Source organism: Cydia pomonella, unplaced genomic scaffold (assembly GCF_033807575.1).
Source record: "Cydia pomonella isolate Wapato2018A unplaced genomic scaffold, ilCydPomo1 PGA_scaffold_205, whole genome shotgun sequence".
Taxonomy (NCBI): Eukaryota; Metazoa; Arthropoda; class Insecta; order Lepidoptera; family Tortricidae; genus Cydia; species Cydia pomonella.
In genome coordinates, this window is record NW_026907845.1 from 346,160 (window position 1) to 362,505 (window position 16,346).

At 35.7% G+C, this 16,346-nt stretch overlaps 1 protein-coding gene across 1 annotated transcript; it reads left to right on the forward strand.

Annotated features, from left to right (window-relative positions):
- The first annotated feature begins 1,058 nt into the window (after positions 1 to 1,058).
- Positions 1,059 to 15,012, forward strand: LOC133533785 (uncharacterized). Its single transcript, XM_061872833.1, has 5 exons — positions 1,059 to 1,076; positions 1,664 to 1,780; positions 4,569 to 4,728; positions 5,516 to 5,592; positions 13,224 to 15,012. The coding sequence occupies exons 1-5, from the start codon at positions 1,059 to 1,061 to the stop codon at positions 13,407 to 13,409; spliced, it is 558 nt and encodes a 185-aa protein (XP_061728817.1). The 3' UTR covers positions 13,410 to 15,012.
- The last annotated feature ends 1,334 nt before the right edge of the window (positions 15,013 to 16,346 follow it).

Sequence of the window (16,346 nt, forward strand, 5' to 3'; positions counted from 1 at the left end):
ATATAGTGATAATCATGAAAGCCTTTTTATTGTCGCCTTATCCGTTACTGATGCCGTATTACATGTTATTACGTTGTACTAAGACAGAACATAGGCCAGTTATATGCTACGACGATTAGTATGCTAGTCTATTAAATGCCTTAGAACATGCCGCATCTGTGAGCTGTGAGAGTACAAAGGCGAAGGTCTGGAGAAAGAAACAAGGAGTCGGGCGGAACAAGCATGTGAAACCACTTCATGCGAAGGCTCGACTTAGATTTCAGAATTGGGCTCTACATCGCAAACCTAGGTCGGGGCGTAGTTGCACATTAATTTTACACCTTAACTCATCGTCTCATAACGAAAACAAAATGACACAAAAAAATGTATGGAAGGCTCAAATTTTCAAGGTGCGGAAGCACACCTAAAAAAAGAAGAAAAAATGCATTGGTTTTAGGGTTCCGTAGCCAAATGGCAAAAAACGGAACCCTTATAGATTCGTCATGTCCGTCTGTCTGTCCGTTTATGTCACAGCCACTTTTTTCCGAACCTATAAGAAATATAGGTACTGTTCAAACTTGGTAAGTAGATGTATTCTATGAACCGCATTAAGATTTTCACACAAAAATAGAAAAAAAAAACAATAAATTTTGGGGGTTCCCCATACTTAGAACTGAAACTCAAATTTTTTTTTCGTCAAACCCATACGTGTGGTGTATATGGATAGGTCTTCAAAAATTATATTGAGGTTAACGAGATCTGGTAAGTAGTTATTTTTAATACGTCATACGTACGGAACCCTTCATGGGCGCGTCCGACTTGCACTTGGCCGCTTTTTTTTAGTCGTACAACGTATAGATTTTACATTAAGCGGGTGTACCGTAGAAAAATATAAGCTCGACGAAATAACGACCCTAGAACGTATAGACAGGTTGTAAATTATTAAATTAATTATCGTTTTACCTTATCATATTCAATTTTATCGTTTTGTATTGTAGTATTAAGTTTATTATGGATTCATGACCGTAATAAAAACTATTTGTTTTTAAATTTATAAAGTAGAATGTACATGACAAGCCATGTATGAAAATGATCTGGTTAGCAAATTTAATTCAGCGAATCAATGAGGTATAAACCATTCTATGGCCATTGGATCTCTTTCGACTTCTAAGGCATCATAGACCTTAATGAATAGCGACTCGCTGACCTGGTCAGACCATTGCGTTGGTTTGCGGCCCTATTCACAGCAGTGATATACCTATAGGTATATATTCTATCTACGACAATGTATGATCAATACAAATAAAGAATATGAGTATGAATATTCTCTTTACTTCTACCGAACCAGTGACCATAAGTTTTCCCAGGTTGTCTACAGTCTTTCTGGCATTATGTCCGAAGAATTCAAAAACTCCTCGGAGACATCTGGTTGAGAGCCCAGGCTACCCAGCCCCAGCCCAGGTACCCGTGGTTACTCCGATCTCCTTGAGTATTGAAGCGTTGGTCCTGTGTTCGGTCCAATATATATTATGCCGCCAGCGTCACATTTTAAAAGCATCAATGCGATTCCTAGCTCTTTAATGTCCGCCAGACTCTGATGAATAGATCTGTTCTAATCTAATATCTGATATACATACTACTGGCCTTAGCGTCTATTTCAGACGATCTATGGTGCAATGTCCAGAGACATTACACCGCCTGGGACGGAGTTAAGGAAAACGGGATGCCCAGCACCTGCGCCACCCTCTCGACCTCACTGGCCGGACCCACAGGAAAGGCAAGCCAATACGTGTGGAGCCAGGTTGGCTGCAGGAGTCTACCGTACATTTCAGGATGGACCCTACTCATGCCTAACGGGGACTCCGTCCCGGGTTTGATTTTGGAGTTTTCCTTCTCCTACACTTGCAACCCAATGCTTAGAGGCTACATACAAGGTGAAATTTTAACCACCGTTCATACTCTACTTAATAACTTGATAAGTGATACTGAAGAACTTTTACTATGAGACCGATGCCGAAATCGCGAAAAAAGTTTTGACTGTTTCATACATTTCGGCTGATGTCATTTCTATAGGATAGCTAATTTTTTTTCGTGATTTAGGTATTTTCCCTATAATAAAAGTTATTCAGTACCTATGACCTATAAAGAAAGTCGCTACGCAGAGTATGAATGGTGGTTAAAATTTCACCTTGTAGGTACCTAGTATCTTTCATAAATAAACAGGCGACAAAACGAAAATAACTGATGGAGCTGTTCAATTGTTCATATACTACAATATTATACCCAAGCGTTTTGATTTTTTTTTTGTAGGTAGTTTCAATTTTTTTTCCGATTTCAATAGAATCATACAAATTTTCCTTTAATCCATCTAATTTCAATACTAGCTTACAACATATTAATAATTACGAACTACAGAAGGTTTAAAATACCTACACGTGCCAGGTTAGTTTCAGGTAATGTTTTAAGTATTCGGATAACGTTTGTTTTTCCATAGCACTTAACTCCGTATGTGGTTTATAACGTAGTATGGAGAGTTAAATATAGCGTGGTAAATCATACCGTGAACGAACTACTATCGTTACGTCTAATACTACAATCTGAAAGTACTAAAAATAATACAGCAAAATATACACTGAGGGTGATTTTTATAGCTTATGATTTGCTCTATTTGCAATATTTATTTTATTGTTAACCAAAAATATCACTACATCTTTTAAAACAAAGTACGCCACCACATCTGTCTGTTCGCGATAAGCTCAAACAAGGAGCCTTTTAGGCGGTTTAAGTCCAGACGATTATATATATATATATATATATATATTATATTTTATATACAGCGAACTAATAATAATTACCCTCAAGCTCATACAAAGAAAAAAAAAATTAATTATCGTAAATCGTAAATGATGCTCGTCACAACAAAAAGAAAAGTAAGTGCTGGAGAACGAATTATAAAGATAAAATTATTTTCGAAGCTGACAATAAACTGATCTCGTATAGATATAAAATATAGATGTAAAAGAGCCCTTGAGACCTACTTGCAGAATACATTTTTGAATTTTGAATTTGAATTTTGAATTTTGAAAAATAACCAAGTATTGGGAATGATAATAAAGTCATAAAGAAAGTGCTTAGTTTTATATTCGCTGCATGCTTTTATCATTTCACGATCCACCCACTATGAATGGAAAACATTTTTACGACCATATGAAATAAATATGTCGATAAAAATAGATGTGAAATTTCTGACGCTCTGTAAAAAATAAATCGATTTGAAATTTCTGAATCCTGTAAAATTATCATAAATATTTGAAATTGATTATTAACGCTCAGAAATATAAAGTAATATTTAATGTTAATTATGAATAAGACTGTTTTTTTTTTGTTTATTTACACAAAAAAGCATAATAGAAATAACATGAATGGGTATCAAATGTTTTATATTAGACCGGAATATGTGTGTTCGAAAATACATCGTACTCTTAAAATGTTCCCATAAGAAAAATCATATCATGATATAACCCTTATAGCATAATCAGTGTTATAGCTTAGTGTGGTAACCTGCCTAGAAACTGTCGATGCCTAATTAGTAATTGTACATAATATTATTAGTTAACCTATTTTTGTTTCAGTTTGTTTGTAGTTTTGCGGTGATTTAGTATATACTGTTATGCTGTACAACTATGTATTTTGGAAATAAATAATAATAATAATAAGCCCCCAGGGCAGCTTGTGGCGAGCTGAATGGGAAGTGACGTCCCTTGGGTCCCATGCCCCCGAGATTCGGACAGGCCCCTCTCTCCGGCTTGCCTTGATTGGCCGGCTGGAGTGAACACTGAGCAGGGGCCGCAGGACTCTCACCTTTGGCTTGCCTTTACCGGCCGTCCAGAGTGGGGTGTCAGAGCTATATGCTCGCAGGGTGGAAGTGAAATATGCATAAGACGCGAGTTGGCACAGTGGCTGCTGACAGCCACTGGGTAGAAAGCGGCGCACACCTCTCCACATCCTGAGCCGCTCACGCAATGTTGTCCCCTTGTCGCTCTGTGCGAGCGGCCGTTTTCGGGGACCCATATTGTGAGTTGGCGAGTCACCACCTGTCCATTTTTTCGTGTTTTTATAACATATGATCAGGGCAGGTGCCATAGTCACCTCTATAGTCTCGGTTACCAGTCCACTAGCAACTCAATCCAATAGCCCGGTTCCTTTTTGTACCTTTTTCTTACAATAGTCCTACACTAACCTGGGCTTGTCCTTGGGTGCACTGCTATAGTGTGAACAGGGATAATCGTCGGTTGGTGTCACATTACTTTTAGAGTAAATTGTCTTATTACAAGGGGCCTCTACGTGTTGGCTTCGGCCCCACGCACGCCTTCAAAATGCCCGGGACCCCATGGTCCCGAGAATTTGTAAGAGAATAATAATAATAAATAATAGCAGAAAAAAATATTTTGCTAGTATACTGATAAAAACATATGGACAAAGTATCATTTGTATTAATTACAGCACGTGTTTCTGTTTATTTACCTAATTAGTAATCTATAACTAATCGGAAATTCGCTTCGCATAATTATAAACTGCTAATTACGTAGTATACGTGCTATATAACGGTGTCGGCGGCGCCGTTTACCATCACCGCCGCCGCCGCCACCGACGCCGCCGTCATGTCGCCGCTCGCCACCCTGCTGTTTACGCTCGCCGCACTGCTCGCCGCCGTCAAAGCCCAGAGGAACTGCAATTCTGCGCAAATTGGTAACTATACGTAGTATACCTGTTCATCAGTTAACCACTCTTTTCGGCACTCCGGGAGTGCCGACAGAAGTGAAAACTTAACAAACATAACTAACAAACTTACATACTTGTGTATTCTTTAAATCGTCAGGAAATATTTTAAGCTTTATTAGGTGTCGGTTACTGTAGCGGTAACAGTGTCACGAGTTTAATGGTTTTACCCATCTCAAAAAATGCCCGACGCACCTAAAGAAGTTTTCACTTCAAAATTATCGTCTTTTTTCAAAAGATTTTTTTACTTAATATTAAAATCTCACTCGTCCTCATTTTGACTAGGGAGTGGAAGAGGCAGGTGCTTAGTTATCTAAAGCATCGAGCGGCAACGTGTTCGCTAGATATTCGCTTGGCTATTTGTGTATCTGATCAATGGCTGACCATACTTAATTCTTATTCACTTGTCAATAAACAGAAAAGATAATTTAATTAATTATATTTTTTTATAAAAAATAATTTCAAAATAAGGATAATTTTCTGAAAGAAAGTTATATTGAAACCAAGCTATTTACAAATCTTTTGCTATTTATGATATAGTTTACAGAACGGTTACTTTCTGTAAAAAAACAAACAGTTAATTGTATCCAATATGAAACACTATGAAACCACACAGATGTCTAAAGATAGCTTTTATATTATCATATATTGGATTTGATATTCTATTCCTGCTATTAAATTTATTTAAATTTATAATTGAAATACCATACTTATTTACTAAAATATGTTCTAATCTGTCCTTTTAACTATTTTACAGGCATATCAACTCCGATCACAATACCCTCCAATGGAGTCCCCTTTCCACCCGGAGGTGGAATAGTTAATATTGATGATGTAAGATCAACTTTTTTGTCTCGTTTTATCACTTGCTGATAAATAGCACAAAATAATTAATAGTGTTAGTACAATTGTGTTATGAGGACTCATTGACCTGCTTGTAATTCTAATATTTACTAAAATACAAATGGTTATACAAAAAACGGAAAGTGCCACTCAGAATCGCCCACCGAGGGATCCGTACTTTTAGAATTTGTTATTATAGCGGCAACAGAAATACATCATCTGTGAAAATTTCAACGCAATCACGGTTCATGAGATACAGCCTGGTGACAGACGGACGGACGGACGGACAGCGGAGTTACTAATAATGGGGTCCCATTTCACCCTTTGGGTACGGAACCTTAATTACGTTAATATTGCGTAATAACGCAAAAATTTCAACATCCAGGTTTCATTTTTTAAGTTAAAGTATGTGAGATGCTGAGATGTTCTTTTGATGTGCATTTTTTAAATTTGTAGGTCAGTTCATTTTATTTCATTTAGATTTGTAGGTCAGTTCATTTTATTTCATTTAAATTTGTAGGTCAGTTCATTTTATTTCATTTAAATTTGTAGGTCAGTTCATTTTATTTCATTTCATTTTATTTGTTTCTTTAACAATAATATATTGTGTTAGAAAACTTACGAACTAATTAAATACTTATAATTTATTTAACTAATGATTTTACTAAACTAAGTCATGATTAAATTTTTAAATTTCTAATTTAAAAGGTTCACATCACGAAAATTATAAACTTAAAGAGTAATTCAATTTCCTTTAAAAAACTCTATCAAGTACCTATAAAACAATATTAAAATATAATGTCCGTCAAGACGTTAATACCTATGTGTTTATTTTTTTTTTTTTTTTTTTTTTTTTTTCTATTTATTATTTAGGGACTTAAATCAGTTACATGATTATGCCAGCCCCATCGTACCTTATTCTAGTATTCTTACATGTCTAGTTACGGGACTTGTACCTTTTAAAATAGTCTAGTACATATAAAAATATCTTTTTAGCCTCTTCTGATGTCGGTACAGCTAAGATGCTCTGAAAAGCACCTATATCCAATCTATTTACCTTAAGGGCAATTAGTAACGCTTGTCTATCGTTTTCATTCCGTGCACATTCCGTCAAAATATGTTGCACATCTTCCATGGAACCGCAAACTTCGCAATTTGGGGATGGTTCTTTTCTCATCAAGTAAGCAAACTTTTTTGACGGAATATGCCCGGAACGCACTCTTAAACCAATCTTAAGTAACTGTCTATTTAAATTACTGTTAGTAAACCAAGGAATATGAGGAGGTTCCGATTGCATCGTCTTGTACCACACTCCCTTTTCTTTGGAACGTTCATCAAAGTGTTCTTTCCAGACATAATGAGTTTTTCTTTTATACTTAAGTAGTTTCTCAGTGAAGTCTGGAAAAATATACACACCCGCGCCTTTTGTACATGCGTCTTTTGCTAGGGTATCGGCCTCCTCATTACCTCTTAACCCTATGTGTGAGGGGACCCACTGCAATTTCAATGTCATGTCAGTGGGTATCGTATTTAATTTATGCAACACAGTGTAAGCTAACGCTGTGCCTCTGTATCCAGAGGCGCAGCGAGCTATGTGCTGCAACGCGCTTTTGCTATCCGTAAATATGACGACATTTTTCAGTTTTAAGTTACACGCATAAGACACGGCTTCTGAAATTGCAAATAGTTCCGCTGACATAATACATATCTCTGATGCTATCTTATATGTACTATTGACGTTATTCTTAGGATCATGGTATGCGGCCCCTGTACTACTTACGTCTTTAGATCCGTCTGTATATATTTTGTGCCAACCACTATATTTCTCATTTAATTCACATAAAACAACGTTTTTCAAGTCCCGGAAATCGTACGTTTGCTTGGAGCGATCAACTAAGTCTAAATTACTAGCTATAATATCTTTTGTATTTATATTTGACACCCATGTATTTAAAGTGAACATTTTAAGAGGGTTTGATGCAGATACTGTTTCAGATTTAATATCATTGTAAATTAATGCTAAAAGGGGCTTTTTTTTTCTATTCCAATATCTATTTTGAATTGACAAATTAAGTGATTTTAAAAGCTCTAAAGTTGTGTTATTTAAGAAGGAAAGGCACTTTAAACTATATTTGGTAGCTAAAAATTTTCTGCGCAAGTACAAGGGTTGCATACCTAGTTCAGTCTCCATCACATGTATTGGTGTCGTTCGTATGAATCCTCCAATTATTCTTAATGCCTGATTTTGTAGCCTATCTAATTTTTCTACATGAGATTTAGCACTACAATCATAAATAAAGCACGCATAATCAAGCCTACTTCTAATTAGTGCTATATACAGTCTCCTTAGATGCGTGGGGTGTACTCCCCACGACGGCCCCGCTAAAACTTTAAGTATGTTTAGGTGCTTAGACACTTTAGCCCTTGTCTCATTTATGTGGATATTGAAAAGTAGCGATTTATCTAACCAGAATCCTAAGTATTTGACTTTTACTACTGAACTGATTGCTTCATTCTTATATGTCAAATCTATGTGTGGTGTTCGGTGCCCTCGGTGAAATAGACAACTCTTTGTTTTATCGTGAGAAATCTCTAAACCTAGGTTTTCTAAGATAGCCCCAATTTTATTAAGTGCTACTTGCAAATACATGATATTTTCACTTAAGTTATACGACTTGTTATATATCACTAAATCATCTGCGTACTGCGATAATATTACATTTTCAGTATATTGGGCTATTTTATGCGTGACGAGATTGAACAATATTGGAGACATTGGATCGCCTTGGGCTAGACCCCTACTACAGCGTCTAGTTATATCATGCATGCCTCTTATTTTCACTTTTCTATTACTAAGAAACTCCCATAAATATTTACAATATTTTGATCCCACAGATAAGTCATCTAATGTTGTTACGATTCTTTCTATTAACACATTATTGTAGGCATTATCTATATCAAGAAAGCAGGCGAGGGTTGGCATTTTCTCAGCGAATCCGATTTGTATATAAGTAATGAGACGGACTAAGGCATCGATACAGGACTGTCCCCTTCTAAAGCCTGTAACAGATTCTGCTAGAATTTTATGTTTTTCGGTGTACCATTCTAATCTCTTCGTTAGCATAGCATGGAAGATTTTACAGATGCAAGATATTAAGGATATGGGACGCAATTTGACCTCCATGTTATTTTGATGTCCCTGTTTGGGGATAGGTATCACTTGTATATTGCACCATTGCTCCGGAATATAAGCGTTAATAAACATACGGTTATATAACATCAATAAATATCTTTTAGCGCAGATGGGTAGGTTAAATATCATAGAGTAGGTTACATCATCTTCTCCGGGCGCAGTATCTTTCTTTTTTAAACAACAAATTAGTTCATGAAAATCAAACTCTTTTTCTAACAATTCATTATTTGACTTAAACGTGGGTTTGGGACGCATCACGAAATCTGGAGTTAAACTGCAAAGTAACTCGTTTTTTTTCTCGTCAGACACTGTAAAAGTATTACTTCTGGAACATTTTGCCCAACGCATTTTTTGCCATACTTCTGACGCAGTGGTAGACTGGCCTAAATCGGTACAAAACTTGTGCCAACACTTATTTTTTGCCCGCCTAATTAGTGTTTTACTTTCTAAGTTAACTTTTTCAAATATATTTAGGTTTTGTGGTGTAGGGTTTCTACGAAATAGTTTTAACGCTAACCGTCTCTGTGCAACAATTTTAGATAATTCGGTGGACCAATAGGGTTTCGGCGTAAATTGCTGAGTGGGGTCGTTACTTATTTTAATTTGGGGTATATATTTGTTGGCCGACTCATTTACAAGTTCTAAGAATGTATTGTACATACCTTGTATGTCCTCGTTTTCCGTTAACCGTGTTGTTAATTGTTCCTCAATGTATAATCTGTATGCCATCCAGTCAGCTTTTTTAAAATTACGTCTAGAAGTATATGTTCGCGCCCTATTAAACTTTAAAGAGTATTTAATTATCAAATGATCGCTACCTAAATTTTCGTTTGTAACTTTCCACGTAAAATAAATAGCTATGTCAGTGGATACAAAGGTTACGTCCGGCGATGATTCTTGTAATGTAACATTGACTAATTTAATTCTCGTAGGATTGCCATCGTTCAACGGAATGTAGCCGTGTTCAAGCGCTGAATCGGCCAATTGTCTACCTCTGTTGTCGTTTTTGTAGGACCAGCTAGTGTGGTGACCATTTAGGTCTCCGGCTATCAATGACAGTTTCGGAAATTTTGAGAAAATACCATCCCAATCGCTCTGCGTAGTGTGTACCGACGAAGGACAATATATTGACAGTATATTTTCTAGATACTTACAATTTGTAATCTTCACATGCAAAATTTCAATCTGTGAATTATTGGTAATAAATGTACTGGTACTTGAATATGATTGAATGGACTTATGTACTATAATAGCTACGCCTCCATAACCATCGTCTCTGTCACAGCGAAATACGTTGTAACCACTAAAGGTCAGCTCCAATTCAGGCTCCAACCAGGTTTCACTTATTATTGCAATATGAACTTTTTCTTGATTTAAAATTGCTTCAAATTGTAATCGTTTCGGTCGAACACTTTGTGCATTCCATTGTACAATATTTAATATGAGCTCCTTATCCATTGAAAAGACTAGAAACTATACAATTCAAAAACTCATTATTTGACAGAAAATGTAAAACAAACATTTTAATGGCATCCATAACCAGTTTCAAACCTTCCTTTACCTTTTCCTCTAATGATGTTTGTGACATATAAATATTTTTAACCTTTCTGAGGAATAGAACCCATGATAACGAATCTATATTTTCTTTCCTATTTTCTTGACGTGGAGTGTTATTTTCTTTCGTGTTACTTTTTCCCCTTGTAGCTGTTTTGTCTAATTCGACTTTTGGTTCACATCCACTTGGTTCTAATAAAGTTGGCCTCGTAGGCTTTTTTTTTTTTGTTGTTTAGTATCAGGTTGTCTTCGGTTCTTTGTTTTATTCTTTTCCGGTTCATCCCCATCGTGTTCCATTTCTGAGTCTGTATTGGTTCTGTTCCCGTTATTTATAAGAGCGTCACTGTATTTTGTGGATGGAGAATGGGATGTTCCTGGTACCTGAATTTGATCGGCTATGAATTCGGCTTTGTTCTCGGGAGTTTTCTTTGAATGATTCTCATCCTGGTTTAGTATGGTCTGTAATGCTATACGATATGAGCAATTTTTCTCTGTCATAATTGTGCGAATTGATTTTTCTTTGAGATATGCCGGACATTGTTTATCAAGTGCCATATGACCTCCTTTACAGTTGACGCATACGTAGACTTTGGTCTCACAGTTGACATGATCACCCCCACATTTGGGGCATACTTTCTTTTTGTTTGAGCACAATCTCGTTACATGACCGAATTTCCAACAAACCGAACATTGGGTGACAGGAAAGTAATTTAACTCCACTTTTATCCCATATCCATATGCATATACACGTGTTGGCAAGGTAGGTGACATAAAACACAATCTTACAGTTTCGCTGTCCACCCAAGTACCGTTTTCGTTTAGGCGTTTTAGTCTTCTTGCTGACACTATTTTGTGTTCGCACTCAAAAGTATTCTTTATTTCCTCCTCTGTGACGTCTAATTCTATTTGTCTAATTACACCATACGTGAAGTTTAACTCGCTCGTTAGCTGGCACCTATATCCGGAATCATTAAATTTAGTTGATTTTACAAGTTGTTCAGCGCTCTCTTTATCATTAAATCTTATCAATACCTTGAACGAATTTTTATATGTAATTTTTTGAATATTCTGTATTCCTTCCGATCTCAGTAATTTTGCCAAACCGACTTGTTTAGGCAATTCATCTTTAGACGTAAGACAGACCTCGCAAGTTTTGTCGGTGGATTCTATATTGTCTTGCCGTACAGGTTGTCTTTCCTGAGGTAAGATCTTTGTAGTGCCTTTATTATTCGTAAACAAACTGCCCGGCAAATTATCATGAGAGAGACTTCGAATTAAACGTTTTGATCTCCTTTTTCTTACGACTAACTTAAATTCCCCCTCCTCATTTTCATCCGTTTCCTCACTGCCATTCCTAACCCTTTTTTGGGAACGAAGAATAGGTGATTGAATGTCAGCTACTGAAATGTTCTCGGCATTCCAATCATTTAACATGGCATCATCTTGTGAGTACGACTTGTTATTATGCTCAGATCCATTGTCACAAAACACACTATCCACATGTTCACTGGACAAACTATTTTCACTCATATTCCCGTTCAATAGCTTCTAATCTGCGCGCAAACAATAGCCAGGCGGCCGGCCGGCGCGATAACGGAGTAGCTACCAATGCAGGTAAGGCGCACTAGTAAACACGTCCTTTCGTAATTAAGTGCCAAACCGAACTGACCTATGTGTTTATTTTAACAACTATAATTTACGTTAATATTTTTTTAATTAGAACAAAAGATAAAGAAATAAATTTTTCAAACAAAAGTTATTTGCAATAATCGACAACAAAAATAAAGACACTGTGTTAATCTTTGGCAGTGTTTTTGACAATTTGTTCGAAATATTTGATAACGATGACATTTTTCAAAAGTCAGAAGCTTTTTAGTGTCATAAATAAAAAGCGGCCAAGTGCGAGTCGGACTCGCGCATGAAGGGTTCCGTACCATTTAAGACGTATTAAAAAAAATCTACTTACTAGATCTTGTTCAACATTTTACCACTTTGGACACACATTTTACCACTTTGGAAGTGTCTCTCGCGCAAACTATTCAGTTTCGAAAAAAATGATATTAGGAACCTAAATATCATTTTTGAAGACCTATCCTTTTTTTTTTAATTTTATGACGTATCAAAAAAAAACTACTAACTAGATCTCGTTCAAACCAATTTTCGGTGGAAGTTTGCATGGTAATGTATATCATATATTTTTTTTAAATTTTCATTCTGTTATTTTAGAAGTTACAGGGGGGGGACACACATTTTTTCACTTTGGAAGTGTCTCTCGCGCAAACTATTCAGTTTAGAAAAAAATGATATTAGAAACCTAAAAATCATTTTTGAAGACCTATCCCTAGATACCCCACACGTATGGGTTTGATGAAAAAAAAATTTTTTGAGTTTCAGTTCTAAGTATGGGGAACCCCCAAAATTTATTGTTTTTTTTCTATTTTTGTGTAAACATCATAATGCGGTTCATAGAATACATCTACTTACCAAGTTTGAACAGTATAGCTTTTATAGTTTCGGAAAAAAGTGGCTGTGACAGAATCGGACTGACAGACGGACATGACGAATCTATAAGGGTTCCGTTTTTTGCCATTTGGCTACGGAACCCTAAAAAGATAATCAAAAAGGTCGAAGAAGGTTCCATACTATTCTTTGAGGATATTACCTTAGGAGCTACTAACACATACAGGCTGCTCCAAAGTAAAAAAATGGTAATTTGTTAATTTCTTCAAAACCGCTACACCGGTTGTTATGATACTTTGTACACTGGTTCTAAATACCCTAATGCATATATGTATATGGACACACTGTATATTGATAACTTTTTTTATTATTTTACCCAGAATAATAAATGTGTATTCTATTGTCACTTGTGCAGTGGTGCCAACAACGGCAAAAAGGAGTGGCAGTGGGCAACTGGGTGACGGCGTGCAATGCAGACCAGAACGGTACAGGGCCTAACATAACCCCGATGTACTCAGACAGGATTTCACCAGTGCTGGTGAGGTGCCCCGATGGATGCCCGCAAGGTGGCGCTGTAGCAGTTGTGCAATACTGCGCATAAGAGCCATATTTCAAATTTACAATTTGTATTGATATTTTTATGATAATTATGACCACGAACCGCAATTCTCGAAATTCCTCGCTCGCATGAACAAGTGCGAACGAAATGACCCATGATACGATTGTCATAGCATTCTGTGTGCACCAATCAGCGGACGCGATCATGTCATAGTGATATCAAAACCTTAACCGATTTTAAAACCAGAAGGGCTCTAGGACATTTATTTAATGATCCACTCATTAGAATGTGAAATTATTAATGTTTTTATTTCAATATATTCCTTTTATGCACCTAGACATTAAACAAATAAAATAATTAAATATACTCATGGGCAAATTTAGCGAATAATTAAAAAAATAGTTATTAAACTATTTTTGGCGTCCTATAAATTTGTCCATGGATGTTTGTGTGGAAAATTACCAATGAGAAGTCAAAGCTGTCGGGAGCATTATTTAGGACTAACCCGCAACGTACACCACAGAATAGATTAGAGATGAAACGGGGGATAAATACCGATGTCTTCTATTATAGACAAATAATAAAAATATAAGCCCTGTACGATACTTTCAGTTTACAGTCCTTACTGTGCCTATAAAGCTAATAGTTGACGGGTGGTTTGTAAAAAATATAGCATAAAAGGTGTTAATATATCAAAAGTAGTTTCAAAAGAGATATATATGTAACATGCTCTAATAATTGAATATTCTGGTTTAACGTTTTTATAAATAGGAAATATTGTGCAAAACTCTGTATAAAGGGCGCCACTATCACATTCAGAGGGTCTACCGCAAAATACGAAAATCGAAATTTCGTTATCTGCCTACCACCCACATGAATGCGAAACGTTTTACGACCATATTAAATAAATATGTCGATAAAAATCGATATAAATTTTCAGACGCCTTGTAAAAAATAAAACGATTTGAAATTTCTGAAGTCTGTAAAATTTTCAGGAATATATTAAATTGATTATTAACGCTCAGAAATAAACAGCAATATTTAATGTTATTCAGGCTGTTCTTTTATGATTAAGATTATGTTTATCTATCCACACAAAATGGCGAGATAATAATAACCTGAATTGGTATTAAATGTTTTATTTCAGGCCGGAATATTTTGTTATTTTTTTATCTTACATTTAAAACGTTCTCATAAGAATAATCAATGATAATTGATCACATTATAATTAATATACCGCTTATTGCAGAACAAAAAGATTTTGCTATCACACTGATCAAAACATAATTATATGGACAATGTCTTATTTGCATAAATTACAGCACGTATTTTTGTTTTTGTATATGAATACCTAATTAGTAATCTATAACGAATCGGACCTAAGCACTTGTGACAAATTATACGAATAGATTCGCTTCATATATTTATAAATTGCTAATTACGTAGCATACGTTCTATATAACGGTGTCGGCGGCGCCGATGTACAATCACCGCCGCTGCCGCCACCGACGCCGCCAACATGTCGCCGCTCACCACCTTGCTGTTTACGCTCGCCGCACTGCTCGCTGCCGTCAAAGTGCTTGACTTGTGCAAGAGCCCTTGTGGCCTGATTACAAAATAAACTTTACAATTGTAAATATTCGAATTATGAAATAATTTATTGGTGACAAAATAAATATACATATATCGGTGCAACGTGTAAAGAGCCATACGTAGTGGTTAATGCTCGTAGTTCAATGTTACAGAGGAGTTGCACTCTGCACTGACTATACAATTATATTCCTGATTGAAACAGTTAATACCTCATTTAATAGAACCTGAATTAAGTATCTTATCTTGTAATATTCCTTATTTGCATTTGCCACAGAGAAAATGAAAACTATTGGATAAAATAAAAATATCAGCTTGTGAGTTTTTATCATAAAATACAAAAAATGGTAAATGCCATGTTATAAACAGATTTATAGTAAATTTCAAGAAGTAATTTGATTTATTTATCCTGTACTTGTATACTTTCGAATGACATTCAACTTCTGCACATTTCTAACTGTATGAAACTATTGAATTTTAGCTTGCTTGGGCTTTAGAGTAATATAATCCTATCTTATTGCTGACTGTAATTGAGTCAGTGAAAAGATCTACATATTTGACATATCAGTTAAAATTCATAAGCAATAAAATCTAAAATTAGAAATATTAAACCAAATTAAACTTTATAATACTCTTCAGAATCTAGTCATCCTGAAATTTCAATAATTACATAAATTATTACATGCTTTTATTTAACTTGCAATGTAAGTATGTAAGTAAATATTCTTTATTGCACCAACAATTATAAATTGTACATACATGTAAAACTACAAATGAATTTTAAGGACAATAGAATCAGGTAACAACAGGCGGTCTTATCGCTAAAAAGCGATCTCTTCCAGACAACCTATGTATGTACGGGTCAAATCTTGCAAGTTAAATTTGACCCACTGCCTGGTCTCCGATAAAGCTGAAAATTTACATACATAAGTAAGTACGGTGACAATGTAATATTATGGTACCATTCAGCTGATCTGATGATGAAGGCAGGAGGTAGCCATGGGGACTCGGGGATAAAACAACGCAAATTAATTGTGTTTGGGGTTGTTAGAATTGTCTCGATGAGTATTAGTTGCCTGTGGAAAGAAATGTACAGTCAACGATAAAAACTTGTATTAAAATATTGACCCACTTCCTGGTTTCCGATCAAGCTGAAAATGTACACACATATGTAATTACGGTGACAATGCAATATTATGGTATCATCGAGCTGATCTGATGATGACGACAGGAGGTAGCCATAGGGACTCTGTTACAAAACAACGCAATCTAATTGTTTTTGGGGTCGTTAGAATTGTCTCGATGGGTATTAGTTGCCTGTGGAAAGAAAAGTACAGTCAACGATAAAAACTCGTATCAAAATAATTGACAAAACTTGACAAAATACTT

Coding starts and splice junctions, on each gene's coding strand:
- LOC133533785 (XM_061872833.1), top strand. Junction 4,729..5,515: donor CTGCAATTCTGCGCAAATTG/GTAACTATACGT, acceptor ACTATTTTACAG/GCATATCAACTCCGATCACA. Junction 5,593..13,223: donor GAATAGTTAATATTGATGAT/GTAAGATCAACT, acceptor TCACTTGTGCAG/TGGTGCCAACAACGGCAAAA.